General features: G+C 45.4%; 1 protein-coding gene across 5 annotated transcripts in view; it reads right to left on the bottom strand.

The window, feature by feature from the left end:
* The window catches only part of ZXDC (ZXD family zinc finger C), a 39,748-nt gene that overhangs the window by 12,290 nt on the left and 11,467 nt on the right, over positions 1-15,991 (bottom strand). For 4 of the 5 annotated variants that reach the window (XR_014146111.1, XM_081823160.1, XM_081823171.1 and 1 more), the window contains exons 6-8: positions 14,725-15,413; positions 13,520-13,582; positions 12,773-12,857 (exon numbers count right to left, since the gene is read on the bottom strand). Coding sequence is in view for 4 of the 5 variants with exons in the window: in XM_081823160.1 (XP_081679286.1) it covers positions 12,773-12,857; positions 13,520-13,582; positions 14,725-15,413 (837 nt within the window). In the remaining variant the exon portion in view is untranslated. The remainder of the gene's footprint in view (positions 1-12,772; positions 12,858-13,519; positions 13,583-14,724; positions 15,414-15,991) is intronic. The other variant, XM_081823168.1, reaches the window with a different exon arrangement.

The following is a 15,991-nucleotide window of genomic DNA, read 5'->3' as shown; positions in this document are numbered from 1 at the left end:
TCCTTACCATGAAGCTTACAACTGGCCACCTGTGTCCTAAGTACAGACATTTCCCAGGGACATACAGAGGAGCCTACAATCAACACGCAATGATGAAGCACTATAGCATCCTAGAAACAGAGGGGGCCAGTGGTGGCAACAGGCCTTGGAAAAGGTTTGGGATAACACTGCAGCCATAATGTAGTCACGGCCCCTGGAGAAACCGTTTACAATTAGGGGATCTGTCAGGGTCCCATCAGGGCGCCAGGAACACTCTAGGTATTGCACCCAGAGGGATTCCACGCTGACAGTGGGGCACGTCAGTGATGGTGCACTAAGGAGCAAACACCCTAGTCAGCATGGCAGGTAGGCACCCCCCCCCCCCAAGAATCCAGAAAAAGGTCAGTGCACGTAAACCAGAACTATGTCAGGGGCTGCCCAGAAAGAACTGGGACCACGGGGGAAACACAGCCATTGTCATAAAACTCCTACCAAAGTGGGACGAAAGCAAGGTCCTGGTTCCTCCTTCCTCCCTCCACCTAATCTCCTGCCCAATGCTCCCACTGGCCAATCCTGGCTGGGAGCCTAGGAAAGACAGTTCCTGTGAAGGTCAAACCAGCAAGCTGGGAAGGGTGACTCAGACTTCACAGAAAAAGGCTGTACAGGAGGTCCCAGGGTGACAGGCTATGGGACAGAGCACATCCCCGGGCACCATCCAAAGCTCAGGACCACCAGGGCACACACATCAGGCCTGGGCTCCTGGGGTGTGGTTCCCACCTCTGTCAGCTGAACTCTAAGAGCCAGGGGCCTGAAACCACATAGACACAAAGCCCTGCCATTGTTTTCCTAACTCTGCTCCAACAAAAGGCTAACTGAAGGTAGTGATGAGCAAAACCTACATGGAATTAAACGAAGCACTGGGTCCTCCAATCAGCACTGGGCTGTTTTACAAGAACCTTGCGTGTTATCCACACGACCCCCTAGAAAGGCAAGTCCTGTACTGCCCCCCGTAACAGAGGGGGTGCTGCAGCAGAGAGTTTAGGCGCTTGCCCAAAGCCACCACAACCATAGGAGCAGACCTCAACCGCATTCCGGACTCCTGAGTTGGTGCTCGATCCCCAGACACTGCCGCTTGGCACTGTCACCACGAATGGCCTCACACGGCAGCACAGCTCTCGAATGTGTGGCCAAGCCAATCACATCTTTCATGAACAAAGGCCTCCTCCTCACCAGGGCTAGGGACCCGCCAGGGAGGGCTCTCAGCAGACTGCCAGAGTCAGACTTCCACGCTCACTTGATAGGGAGGTGGGAGGACCTGCAGGGGAACAGGCGCCTACCAAGGAGACATAAAGGAAGCGAGACATGCACTCCAGCAGGGAACAGCGCCGGGCAGGCATAAAGCTAACAGAAACCAAAGTAAGTGACAGCGGCTTGTCAGGAAAGGGCGGGCCTAGAGGACCAGGACGGAGAAAATCCTTATCACCTGCTCACTGTCCCGGGGCAGGACACCTCAACTCAGAGCGGATTCAGGGATAGGAGGTCACATTTCTCCACCAGCACAACTACCAGGAAGTTGGCCACCACCAAGCCCCTGTACCCTGCTTTGGGAGATCTCTGGCTATGCCAGCCCTCAAAAGCACAGCTCCAGTCCGGGGACCACAAGGAAACTCGGCCCCATGGGAGCAATGACCAGAGATGGCTGTGGCCTTGGCCACGAGTGTACTGCCAGGAGGCTCACGGCATGAACAGCTGCTCCAGGCAAACGTGCTGTGTGTACCCTAGCCAGCAGGGGCTAAGCCTGGGCAGGTGAAGGTCAGCAGCGCAGAGGGAGCTACCATGGGCAGCTAGAGCAAAATCACCTAGTACCTAAAGCAAAGACAAGACGGAGGGCCTCCCCACAGGCTGCAATCCACTTGGCTCGCCATCACAGGCCCCACCTGCCATCCAGGGTGCCTAAACGGAGTCCATGGGCGGTGAAAAAGCCCCACATTTTCCCACACCCAGGGAGGGTCTTCTCCAGTTGCAGCCCAAACTCCCCATCCACCCCACTGGGGAGCCTCATGACACTCAAGGTCATACTCCACTCTTTCAGGAGTGCCTGTGTCAATGTTCCCAGAATTCTCTTCTAGGAAAACAGTTACAGCTGCTGCCGCTGCCCAGTTAACAGACAGCCTGCACAGGGGCCTCCCTCCTGTCTCCCTCAGTGTGGCCCTTCTGCTCTCAGCATGGTAGCAACAGGAAGAAATGGGAGGAGCCTGGTGAGAGATGCCCAAAGATTTTTGCTTTAATATGAGAAAAAAAATTAAAAAAAAAAAAAATATATATATATATACATTTTATAAAAAATAGATCACTGACTTAATTTCATGGCTCAATCCAACCCAGTTAGTCAAACATTCCAGTGGCACAGACCGGCCAGTGGCACCAAGCAGGTGTATCGCCTTGCCCTCCATCTGCATGCCCATCTTCCAGTGCTGGACAAGCTGGCAATGCTAAAGGAGCCACAGAGGGGCCCATCCCATGCTGCCTGGCCCCTGCCTGTGCCCTGCTGCTCTCTTCACCCCTTTCTAGGAAGGGAAACCAATTCCAGACTATTCCTGTCTCAGTTTACGGGTGAAGCAGCTGGAGAGCCCACCCAAGTGCCCCAGGTGCAATCCAAAAACCTCCATTGGTACACTCCATCCTGGGGTGGGGGTGGGGCAGAGGGGACAGCTGTTCCGGTCCCCACTACTTAAATGGGGGGTTAATATGTATTTTATAATTACGTAGTTCATGGATTTTCAAACACAGAAAATGAAGATGATGAAAAATAATTTAAAAACTCAATCTTAACACTCAGAAAAAACCACTAACCCTGCAAGGGTATGTGTTCTACCATTTTTGTTTCTGGGCAAATACACATTTGTGTCTACCAACACCACACCCAGCGTTTCTCACGAATGCGGGACTTACCAAAACTATGCACCAAGTGTGCAGCTTTCCTGGTAGACATGAGCGATAACTATCTAGGAATACACAGTTCGGCACTGAGCAGCGGCGCATGCCTGTTTACGCAGATCCCCGGGTATTTCCGTGAGATGTTACAACACAGTCCTTTCACGATTGAACGTTACGCGTATCTTCTGGCTCTTGCAAACGGTATCAAGTGACCATCCAGAAATGTCACACTGCATCCCCACGTTCCACGCGCACCCATGTGGGCTCTGGGTTTCCTTGCCTCTGAGCACCAAACACACCCCTCTGCTTCACTTGTCGGCGGCCTTCTGCACAGCGCCTGCGCATGTCCCATCCCCATTTTTCTACGGAGGCATTCATCTTTCCTCTCATTTCATGCTGTGTATGCTCATTTAAAACCTTTCAGTGTCCACTGATCTCCAAGGCCTGTGCCTCTGCTCCGCTCCCGGCATCAGTACCCTCTGAGCAGTGAGTGCACTGGGGGGAAGGGCTCTGGCGGCCCAGCTGTAGAGCAGGCTGGTGGTAAATCTCTACCTTAGGGAGCTGTTGTGAAGATGAAACACGAGCTAAACCATGGAAAGCACACAGATGAGGACAAAACGAGTGCTGGCTATCCAGACAGCTTTCCATGCTTTTAAAAAACCTGAAACCTTTCATCTTCTTTATCCTATATGGAATTTTAGTCTTTTTCCCAAAAGGCCATTACTCATTTGCTGATAATCAGAAGAGCCACCTTGACACACACAAAGAAGAGTGTGTAGGTCTCAGGCCTATCGATCAATGAGCGTCCCTGTGTCCTGGCCTAAGGAGCACAGCACCACCACAGTTTTTCAATGGTTGTCACCTGCGAGATGTTCCCACAAACACAGGGCAAATCCTGCAGGCTAGTTTCCCATGCATCCTCAGGAATCCCTGACCACAGGTTCCTACGCAAGTGCTCCGAAATCCCCTCAGAATTTCAAAAGGAATTGCATGAAATACTGTGGGAAGAGTTAGCATGTCTACAATAATGACCTCTTTCTCTCCCAAACCCCACAACTGTCAGCAAATCTTGTTGGCTCCATCTTCAAGACAGATCCAGGATTTACCCACCTCTTCCCATTGGCGGCCACCATCTGCCCGTGGCCATGGTCATTTCCTACTAGGGACTACAAGAACTCCCTACCTGCTCTCCTTGCCCCTTACAGTTTATTTTCAGAACAGCAGCTGGAATGATCCTTTTCAAAAGATCATGTCACTTTTCTTTTTTTAAAGATTTTATTTATTTGACAGAGAGAGACACAGTGAGAGATGGAACACAAGCAGGGGGAGTGGGAGAGGGAGAAGCAGGCTTCCTGCTGAGCAGGGAGTCCAATGTGGGGGCTCGATCCCAGGACCCTGGGATCATGACCTGAGCCGAAGGCAAACACTTAATGAATGACTGAGCCACCCAGGCACCCCACTTTTCTAATTATGCCTCTTTGTCTCCCCATCTGCCTCGGAGTGAAAGCCAAAGTTCCAACAATGACCCGAGGCCCTAAGTAGCCCTAAACTTAGCCTGGCCTCCCACCAACTCTCTGACCACTTCTGAAAAGGCGCCCCTGGGCCTCCCCACTCTGACAACAAAGGCCTTTCTGCTGAGAGCACTTTCTAGCCTCAGGCTCGAAGGGACTTTGCCCAGATCTGTCTCCCTTCCTCACCTCCGTTGTCTCCTCCTCTGTTGAGGCCTCTCTCTACCCTATTAAAAACCACAAACCATTACAGACCTGTTTCCTTGTTTTATTCACATTTACCATTTGATTTACTGTTTTTGTTTATCCAAAGCTCCCTCCGTCCCCGCCCCAACTCCCACATCAAAATGCAAGCAGTGGTGTCCCAGCGTGGCACTCAGCAGGGATGCTATCAAAACGGAGTCCGGACATCTGGGAGCATCATCTCCTCTCTCAGTCAAGTTTTGTTGTGTCCTCCTCCTCCTTTATGTCCTGCCCACTTATGAAATTTCCCCCTAGTTGGTCTGGAATTTTTTTGCTACTGTTCATGAGCTATTCTCTCCACTGCATTTCCTAACTGGCTACTGCTGCCACACAGGACACTGCTGATGGTTACATGTTTATGTTATAACATAACATATGTCTTTTAAGTTCTAACCAGTTTTCAGTTGATTCTATGGGGTTTTCAAATAAGTGGTCAAATCATCTCTGAAGTTACTGTCTCCTCCCTACAAGTTCTTATTTTTCTTGATTTCAATGGCAAGAACCTCCAGAGCAATATTAAACAGCAAGGGTAACAATGAGAATAAAAGCAATTCTGGTGCGCATGTGGAATGCCTTCGGTAAGTCACCAGTAAGTACGATGTTGGCTCTTAGTTTGGGCTACGGAATCTTTATTACATTCTTACTTCTACCAATAATGGATACCAATTTTTTCAATAAATACAAAATCTACTCAGAAAATAACATAACCTAAGTACCAGACTTCCTAATATTAAATCACTCTCAAACTACAGGACTAAACCCCACTTGGTCAGAATGTTAAAATATTTTGCCAAATCATAAGTGTATTTTATTTAGAACATTCCCCATGTATTTTTGTAAGTCATCAATCTACAGCTCTCCTTTTAGAGGTTATCCTTGTCAGGCTTTGGTATCCAGATCATGGGGAGTTTCCCCTTCTCCACAGAGCCCTTGAATACCATTTAATGTACATGTTCCACAGAAGAGTAGAATCTTCTGTATAACCATCATGTAAGCATGAGCCTCTGAAATACTAACTTCATTCGGGGGTTCCTGAACTGTTTGTACTCTTATTTTTGAATAATGTGGTTTCTATGGGAAATTATGCATTCTACTGCAAGTACTCCAATGTATTACCATACAGTTTGCATGCTATTTACTTTCCACTCAATCGGTGGAATTCACTTATGCTTTTTTACTCTTGGTAAAACCACTCAGATGGAGGGAGACACTAACAGGTGAGGGGCTGTATCCACTGAAGGATGTCTTGTTTGGCCCACACAGAATGTTTTTTAATCATGAATAGGTTGCACAATCAAGTGTCAAAATCTGGATCTGACTCTCCTTAGGTATGTTCTTTTTCCATCTTAAAATAAGCAGGGGGAGTGGGAGAGGGAGAAGCAGGCTTCCTGCTGAGCAGGGAGCCCAATGCGGTGCTTGATCCCAGCACCCTGGGATCATGACCTGAGCTGAAGGCAGACGCTTAACTGACTGAGCCACCCAGGAGCCCCTAAATTTTTTTTTTTTAAGATTTTTTAAATTTATTTGACAGAGAGAGAGACAGCCAGAGAGGGAACACAAGCAGGGGGTTGTGGGAGAGGTAGAAGCAGGCTTCCTGCCAATCAGGGAGCCCAACGCAGGGCTCGATCCCAGGACCCTGGGATCATGACCTGAGCCGAAGGCAGATGCTTAATGAATGATTGCGCCACCCAGGCGCCCCACTTTTCTAAATATGCCTCTTTGTCTCCCTTAGCTTCCATCTGGCTCTGGTCACATCCCTTGCCTGCATACATAACAAGAAGCTGACACTGCTTTTAAGCACCTCACCTGTATCATCTAATTCCCACAAGAATCCTGAGTAGCTGCTTTTATTAACCATTTTACAAAGGAGAAAGTAAGCAGAGAAGCTGCTTGTTCAATTCACACTCATAACTGGATGGTGATCCAGTTTTTCTATAACTATCTATAATCAGCTTTTCTTTCTTTTACCAGAGTTTAGTAGGTTCTGTTGTTTTCCAAGTAATTTTTACTTTCTTTTTTTTTTTGCTTTTAAGATTTTATTATTTGAGAGGGAGGGAGAGCGAGAGAGCAAGAGCGCAAGAGCATGGGGAGGGAGGAGACTCTCCGCTGAGCAGAGAGCCTGATGTGGGACTGAATCCCAGGACCCTGGGATCATGACCTGAGCTGAAGGCAGACACTTAACTGACTGAGCCACCCAGGTGCCCCTAATTTTTTTTTTAAGATTTTTTTTTAAATTTATTTGACAGAGAGAGAGACAGCCAGAGAGGGAACACAAGCAGGGGGAGTGGGAGAGGGAGGCAGGCTTCCCGCTGAGCAGGGAGCCCGATGCGGGGCTCGATCCCAGGACCCCGGGACCATGACCTGAGCCGAAGGCAGACGCTTAACGACTGAGCCACCCAGGCGCCCCAAAGCGTCCCTAATTTTTACTTTCTATTTTATCACGTTAGTGTCAAAAAGCATGTACTGCCAGGTTGGGTTCTTTTCCTCCCTAAGACTTTGTTACGGTTTTCCTAATGGTCTAGTTTGTTCAGTTTAATTTCAATAAATATCCATCCCATGGTTATGGAGTAGGATCTATTAAATCAATTTTATGTAAACATCTTCCATATCTGTATTTTTTTGTGCTTAATCTGCAAATGAGTTAAATTATCCATTTCCAATACTGCTAAATTTTCATTTATCCAATTTTCCTAGATTTCCACGTTTTTACTTTATCCTATTTGATATTATAAGTTTTCATATAAATATTCACATGAATGGTTACAAATCTTAGTCTTGCTGTTGATTACATGTGAACAGCAACCAAAGATAGGGAAAATCTTCTCTGCCCCAATTGCTTCTTTTGAATTCCACACCTATGACATTAGTACTGACCCCTTGTGATTTTTGTTTTATCTGGTCTTAAATTTTAACCTTCCTCAATATTTCCATCCAGGATGTGCCTCTTTTAGACAATGCAGAATTGGGTTTTCCTTTTTGACTCAGTCAAGAAAAAGGGCAGTCAGTAGGTTTTGCTGTTTACTGTGTCTTCCTGTAAGTCCTATCCGTTCTTTTCCTTTCCCCAGCTCTTAGACACATGAAAGGTACACATCTATTCATGGTTGGTTACAAAAAAAAAAGTTTGTTTCGCTATCAGATTCAAAAATGAAAGTTTCTCTTTACTTTTTTATGTTGAGAAAATATTCTTGGTTTATTTTGAGGGGGTAAGCCACAATACTAAAGATAAACAAACTGGCACAATTTTATTTTCTATATGCAACAGCAACCCAATGGGAATAATCTTGAATTTTAGACCCTATACCTTATTTTTCAAATCATTCAGATTGCACATTTTATAAGAATCAATATGTGCACTCTGCACTTAACTACAGTGATAACAAAATCCCAACTGTGTTTAAGTGACTTAATTCCACTAAGTCGTTTCCCTTCAACTTCTTTGTTCCTAGATTTACTACACAACAATCTTTTAATCCTGAAACCCAAAAAGCTCCCAAACCGACACTTCCCCCCCTAAATTTGGTGCCAAAAATAATTACCAGCCAACACCTGACCTGAACTCATATTAAATGAATATATTTAACTGAAAAGTGCTGATGTAGTAACTGGGCGTGTTAAGAAATATAGAATAAGTTTTCATATAAATACTCACATGCATGGTTACAAATCTTAGTCTTGCTTATTACCATTCTAAAATGTAAAATATTTTGAATTCAAAACACAGCCAGCATGTTAATGTACATGAAGATATTTCCTAGCACTGTCTGCTGGGAGGGCCTAGACACAATGACAGCTGAGTAGCAATGAGCAACCACCACAAGGAGCACCCAGACCTTGGTTTCTAATACATTTTCCTAATAAAAGGAACAGCGCTCCTTGGGGGAGTGGCTGAATACTGGGCTGGAGCAGGAAAAACACAGATGGTGCCACAAAGTAGGGAAATGCTCCCCTAAAAAGCCAGGGTGCGTCAAAAGGGCACAAGAATCCAACCGAAAGAGCTCCCAGTGGCGAAAGCTGGAACAATCTGAACAGCAAAATAAATACTGGTAATACTGATTATAGTCCAACATTCCTTATAATAGCCTAAAGGATAACCACCTTTGAGTCCATACTGGTATAACTGAATAAATGAGGAAGAAGAGACAGCTTTTCTTTACAGAAGTCGTCTAATAAACGTACAAGAATAAGGGGGAAAAAAAATCACCACTAGCACATCACAGTAACAAAATCTACCCTTAAGCACTGAATTGGTGGGAGGTTTAAGGAGAAACAGGGTATTTGCACAGAATGCAGGGGCAGATTAACCTTGCCCAAGGTCAAGTCTGGCCTTTGCCCCTGGCTCCTGAGAAGAAACCACAAGGTCCTTGGAAAGTCCTACCTGGCAAGCGTGTCTGTTTACCTGGGAGTTCTCAGCTACTCCAGAGAGTCTAACAGTGTGACTTCCAGTGTAGGTCTTGGGTCACAGTGTCAGCTTGTCCTTCGGAGGGGCTGAAGACTAAGTCAGCCTCATGGACAAGCAGCCATCTGTGCAATCACAACTGATAAATGTCTGGACATGAAGGCCGAGGTGAGCTCCCCTGGTTGCCAATACTTCATGTATACTGTCACACAATGGGAGAAGTTAGCATTGTCTACAACTCCAAGGAGAGGCTGATGGGAAGCTTCACACTAGGAACTTACCTGGAGCCTACCCTATGCCCCTCCTCTTCCCTTGGCTGACTTTATTCTATATCCTTTCACTCCAATAATCTATAACTGAGTTCTGAACCCTCCTAGAGAATTAGTGAACCTAAGAGTGGTCTCAGAGACCCTCGAACTTTTGTAGCTGGTGTCAGAAGTCAGGGTCATCTTGCAGATCCCTGAGATTTGCATACCACCCCAAAGTATCTACCTCAAAAAAAATATTCACTGTAAAAGGAAAAACAGGAACTTCATGATGGAGAAATCTGGCAGACAACGCCTTAACCCAGTGATAATGGTTAACATCACCTGTAATATGTTTATTGTATGGACCCCAATAAGACACAATGAGATGGGTACCTCACTTCTGGCTCCAAAAAAATCCATCACCTCAGCCTAATCAAAAAAGCATCAGATAGGCCCAAGCAGAGTAAAGGACCAGCACTCTGCAAATGTATCATGAAGGGCAAGGAAGGCTGAGGACCAGACCCAGACAGTAGGAGACTAAGGAGTTGTGACAACCAAGTGCAGCCTGGGGCCCCAGACAGGATCAGCAAAAGGACACCAGTGGGGAGTGCTGGTCAAATCCAGATAAAGTCTGCAGTCCACTCCCTAGGACTGCGGCGGTAATCATTCCTTAGCTTGGGTAAACACGCTATGACTGTGGGAGATGGTAATATGAGGGGAGATTGGGTGAAGGGTTCTACAGCTGGAAAACATGAACAAGTAACAATATTCACAGAGTATGGCCAACTAGGGAATCATTTTTTCCGCAAGTCTGAAAAAGTCTGAAATTCTAGTAAAATAAAATGGCATGGCGGGGGGGGGGGGGGGGGGGGGGGAATAGAGTTGGCCCCAAAGATTCTGGAAAAGGGATTATTCCTCTATCTCTTGGCTGATGACAAGACTTCAAGAGGGCTTTTCAAGAAAGATATGTGGGGGGCAAAGATGTAAGCCTTCATAAACACAAGAAAATACTTCTACTACATACACATTTGGAGGCTGGAAATGTGGCAGTTTCCAGATTTCTATTTCCTCTTAAAAGCCTATAAAATGTTTAAATCAATGAGTGTATAAAAATACTCTGACCACCACTGGAGGATGCAAAGAAACCAGTTCATTATTTTGAAAACTGATAAAGAAAAAGATTCAGACATTTATCCTGACATTCCAGTATGACTGTACTTCAAGGTAAAGATAGATGAGAAGCTGCTCTTAACAGAAATAGTCTAGCTAGTAATGCGAAATATCCTTCTGCAAACCCTCAGGAATTAATAAATCCAGTCACTGGTCATCAATGGCTGCTAACAACACAGGACAGACCGACCACCAGATGTCTGGGACCTCTGGAAGATCACCCCACCACTGGCAAATGACTTTTGTCAACCCCCGACAGCTGACCCACCAGATCAAAGTTCAATCAGATCAAGCCTCTAAATGTAACTACTGATTTACAGGGAGCACAGAAGACAGAGGAACCTGTTAAATTACAGCACAGCAATGACATCGGGCAAATCTAGACTGGCCAACTCGACAGGACAAGCCACCCAGTTTCTTCCACAAATACATGGGAGAGAAATGGAGGGAGAGACCTATACGTGTTAAAGATACTTAAGAAACATATCAACCAAGAGTTGTTCCAAGAGGAACTTACTTGGATTCTGATTTAAGCAGAGAGTTATAAGAAACATTTACAGCATTTGAGACAACTGAAAATTATAACACTTGCTAGATATTAAGGAAATAGTTATTTTTTAAAGAAGTGATAATAGCATATGACTATGTTTTTTAAGTGACCTTATTAAAAGATAATGCTGAAATATTTCTAAGAACAATTAAAAATAAATAAAACCACCTCTACAGAGGCCACCCCAAAGCAATGCAATCAATGTGACATGTACTATATACCTATATACCTGAATGCTCAGTGTTCTTCCTTCAAATGGAGATTATCCTATCAGGTTAAAGGCATCTGGCTTCCTTCACAGACTTTGCCTAGTCTGTGCTGAATTCTTTCACTCTACATATCTCCTCTCCCCCCAACACACACCTTCTTTTATTATCTCTACAAGTGCCATCTGGACACTTTCTGAACTGCCCTGAACCCTTCTCGCGTCACAGTGAACATGAGCATGAACGACATCCGTTATAGGGCAATATCTGCTTTACAAAAACTGATTAACAGAAAAGAGGGAGTCAAAGAAGCCATGATATTAAGAACAGAAAGACATAAAACTGTACTGCTAACCCTACATTGTGTTGTACAATTCATTGTACATTTTCTGATTATAGAAATCACTATTTTTTTTAAAAAACATTTATTATTTCAGAGAGAGCGTGTGAGAGTGAGCACACACATGCGTGTGGGAGGAAGGGCAGAAGGAGAGGAAGAGAGAGAGTATCTCCAGCAGACTCCCTGCTGAGCACACTGCCTGACTCAGGGCTCGATCCCGCCACCCATGAGTTCATGAACTGAGCTGAAACCAAGAGTCGGACACTTAACCAACTGAGTCACCCAGGCACCCTACCCTCTGATACTATTCAAACAAATTTTAGATAAAGAGACATATGAAATATGCAGAAAATGGTATTAGAAGAAATTACCATTACCTTTACAAAAGGATTACCACAGCCTCTTTAAGCACTGCATCCCTCTATTCCACTTTCTGGATGGACGGACAGATAGGTACACGAGGCCACATACTAGGTCTGGTTTGGTCCAATGAGTGTTTTTTATTTTTTTTTATTTATTTTTTTTTTTTAAAGATTTTATTTATTTATTTGAGAGAGAGAATGAAAGAGAGAGAGCACGAGAGGGGGGAGGGTCAGAGGGAGAAGCAGACTCCCTGCTGAGCAGGGAGCCCGATGCGGGACTCGATCCCGGGACTCCAGGATCATGACCTGAGCCGAAGGCAGTCGCTTAACCAACTGAGCCACCCAGGCGCCCCCAATGAGTGTTTTTTAAAAATTCCAAAAAAATTGCTGACATTTTAAAATGACAAGATTTCAACAGAACTCGGAACTGGATATCCACAATGCCATGTGCCACCCATGTCCCCAGGCTCTTCCTAATGCCAAGGTCAGGGGCCAGTGGCCAGTTAGCATCAGGTTCGCACCTCTGCTCTTCTGACACCTGGCCAATCTGTTCTTTGTCCTAGCAGCCTGCTAGGCAGCAGACATTGAAGTCTGTGACCACTACCTTTTGCACAGCTGTTTTTAGATAAATAAAACATGTTCATACTGATGCTGGAAATTTTGCTGGTAATTTTTTCTTAAGTTCACATAAAACTAAGGAGTTGATAAAGGGCATTTTGAACATAAAAGTAACACAAAGAACATAGAAACACCTATTCTGCGTGTTTCTTCTGTCCTTAATTAAGGCCCAGGGTGACTCAGATCCCTCAATCCCCCAGCACACACAGCCTCACCTGCGTTGCTCCCAGTTCCTTTCTGCTTTTTTTTCTTGGCTAGTTGAATGGCTCGGGAATCAGTTCTTGCTGAGCCCCCACTTTCCTGAGACCAAAGAAAAGTGTGTCAGTCACTCGTTCCAAATAGTAAAAGAAGGGTAGCAAGGGAACTACGGAAATGTACTAAGTCTGCCTCCTGAACAGAGTAGATAGAGTCCAATAATCTTTGAGGATCTCCAGCAAAGGTTCACGGAGAATCAAATGTTACATCCAATTATAGTGACAACTAAACAGAATGAGAGTTGGAACAATATACATAATTTTATTATCCAGAGAAGCAAAGTTTATTCCTCCAAAGTCTAAAACATATTAAAATACTTTACACAGAAACTGTTATAAAAGGAGTTACATACTTCTCTGCTGTCTGAAACAACCAGCCTTCCCTTGGTGGTTCAGGATTAATTAACTGCAGCACTTCTCAACATTCTCCAGAACATGCCACACAACACTTGTACGGCAGACCCAGGGAGGTCCTATTTCATATACCCACTACAGAGGCCGCTCTGGTGGCAGGTGCCGGACTCAAAAGTTATATACACCAAAACAAGAACTACATTACTGAATTCAGAAAGGTTACGGAGGGAGCCAAACAGTCCCATTCAAACGGGACTTCACTTCTGTAAATTTGTGAACGTTTGATAAGAAAAACAGCTTAATGCTTACCACTACAAAAAGAAAAAGAACATCCCTCAACAGCTTGTGGCATACCTGTAACCCATTCACCACACACCATCTGTGCTCAGAGAATCGAGGCAGCCCAACGTCACACAGCTAGCGAGAAAATGAACAAGGAGTCAGGATCAAGGTCATGGCGGCTCGTCCTGCCTCCACCCACAGTTATGGCTCTGGAGATGCAGTGGCACCAAGGAACTATGGTTTCCCAAGGCACCAAGGCCTTCCACACAGGCCCTGCCTCCCCACTGACCTCTGAGCCTCGGCCATCTCCCCCTCTGGCCACCTAAGCAAAGGCTGCCAAGTATGGCTATGCCACTGACAAGTGGGAGCCATCAGAAAAGGTACGACAGACTGTGCTTCTCTCAGACTGAAAGGCTCATGGTAGATGGGTTACCACATCCCTCACAACTGATTCAAATTCAAAGAATTTAACTTTAAAAAAAAACAAACTGTGGTAAAATAAGATTTAACATTTTGAACAATATAAATATCACCATCAAATTTAACCTGTGCCACAAAGAAAAAACCTATTTGATCAATCCCATCTGAGACTGAGGAAATAATCAGACTCTCCCCCAAGAATCTTTAATTAAATAATTTTAAATTAAATTATATTAAATGTATTAACTGACATAAATATAATTAAAGTATATTAACTGTCGAGCCTCAAAATTGGAGAAGTACTCTTATAACCCTACAGAAACAAAAGCTCACAAACCACTCCCTTTTTTCCTTGTTAATTCTAACTTAAAAAAAATGCTTAATGCTTTTTTTTTTTGCATGGTTTTAAAGTTTCCATTAAACCTGATGTCACGATTCCTCTTCCTCTGGCCATTACTAAGTCTAAGGACCTGTTATTCCGTGAAAAGCACAAAGGCAGAACATCTCAACATTATGAAATACGCCCCCCTTTTTTTTTTTTCAAGAAAAGAAACATATCATCACAGAATCACAGAACTCAAAAGGACCTTAGAAATCATCTAGCCAAACCCCCTCATTTTAGAAATAAATGAGAACTTAAGGCTCAGACAGGATAAGTGATTTCCTCAAGGTCGTAAAACCTAGTCAGTTCCAGACTCAAGATCAGAATTCAGATTTCCAGACTTGTAGTCCAGGGCTCCATCTTTTCGCAAACCAGTAAGAAATGTCTGCATATGAACGATTAATCCAGAACATCCTCAAAACCGAGTGTAAGAGAAGCGAGTTACGCGGTGGTGACTGAATAGAGCACTTCATACCAAATAAAAGTTGCCGGTCCCCGCACTGAGCCCCGTGTCTTTCTGAGGACTGTGCTTTTCCGCAGGGCTGCAGAACACCGACCTGGGCGCCCCTCGGCTCCGTTCTTGCTGCCTCACGGTGTCGGGGCCAGGAGGCGAGTCCGGTTCCACTTTGATTGGAGCCAGCAATTCTGGGCCACCGGTGTTTCCAGGTGGGGGGCTCAGAGAGGTCAGTGTGGTGGTGTTGTCTGCTAAATGACCACCTGAGGTCAAAGCCTGTGGATCCGGACTCAAGTTCTTGACAGGCAGAGCTACCAGACAGCCTAATGCTCCTGCACTTACAGTCGGCACGTCGTCCACACTGAAGCTGCTCTGCTGAAGAACTGTGGCTGCAGTGCCAAGAACAAGAGGGCTATCCAGGCTTGGAGGGATGTCACTGTGGGCCACCAACACCAGCGGGTCCATGGGCCCCAAGGAACTATTATTAGCAGGAAGGTTCCCTCCGAGTGAAGCGCTCACAGAAGTAACATCAATAGTCAGGATTCCAGAGTTCAGCGCCTCATCTGAGGCCCCCGCCGCACTACCACCATCACCGGGTGCATCAGAGAAGAGCGCTGCCAGGTCTATGTTGTTGAGCTCACTTTGGCCTGGGCTGCCAAGCTCACTGCTGTGCGTAAGAGAACTCGGAGCTCCAAGCTGAGGGAAGAGATCTGAAAGAGAAATGAACACTCCAGTTGTTTTATGCACTTTAGCAGACTCGGAAGTTTTGTTTGTGCTGAGACATTATGTAGCAAGCAACCCTTCAAGGTAACATCAACATCTACTCCTCCTGCCCCTGCTGCCTGGTGCATCAAAGGTGGCCACACACTGAAGAAAGGCATTGCTTGATAACCTATCAGGCATTCTACAGACACTATTACAAATCCTTGAGCTCAGAGGGATTTCTCCAGATAGGAAATGACCTGAGAGTCTAAATAACATTTCCTAAAGTCACATCAGCTGGTAATAGAAAGAGGCAAGACTTAAATCCATGTCTTTCTGGCTTCAAACCCTATGCTCTTTCTGCTACACAACAAGAACTGCACTCGGAAGCCCGTAAAACCTTCCACAGAACACAAGTCTTCAGAAGTCAGACACAAGCTGAACTCTGGCTCTGGGATATTTTTGGAATCGGCTGGTGTCAGCTCATGTCTCATCAAAATCTGTGCCCCACTCCACAACTAGCTGCCATTCCAAAACAAATTTGAGTCATCTGGGGATGATCAGTGGGGGGGGGGGGGGGGGGGGA

The sequence above is a fragment of the Leptonychotes weddellii genome, chromosome 1, assembly GCF_054177405.1.
Source record: "Leptonychotes weddellii isolate Sample4059 chromosome 1, ASM5417740v2, whole genome shotgun sequence".
NCBI lineage: Eukaryota > Metazoa > Chordata > Mammalia > Carnivora > Phocidae > Leptonychotes > Leptonychotes weddellii.
The sequence above is the reverse complement of the archived record's forward strand: the minus strand, read 5'-3'. Positions and strand labels throughout refer to the sequence as shown.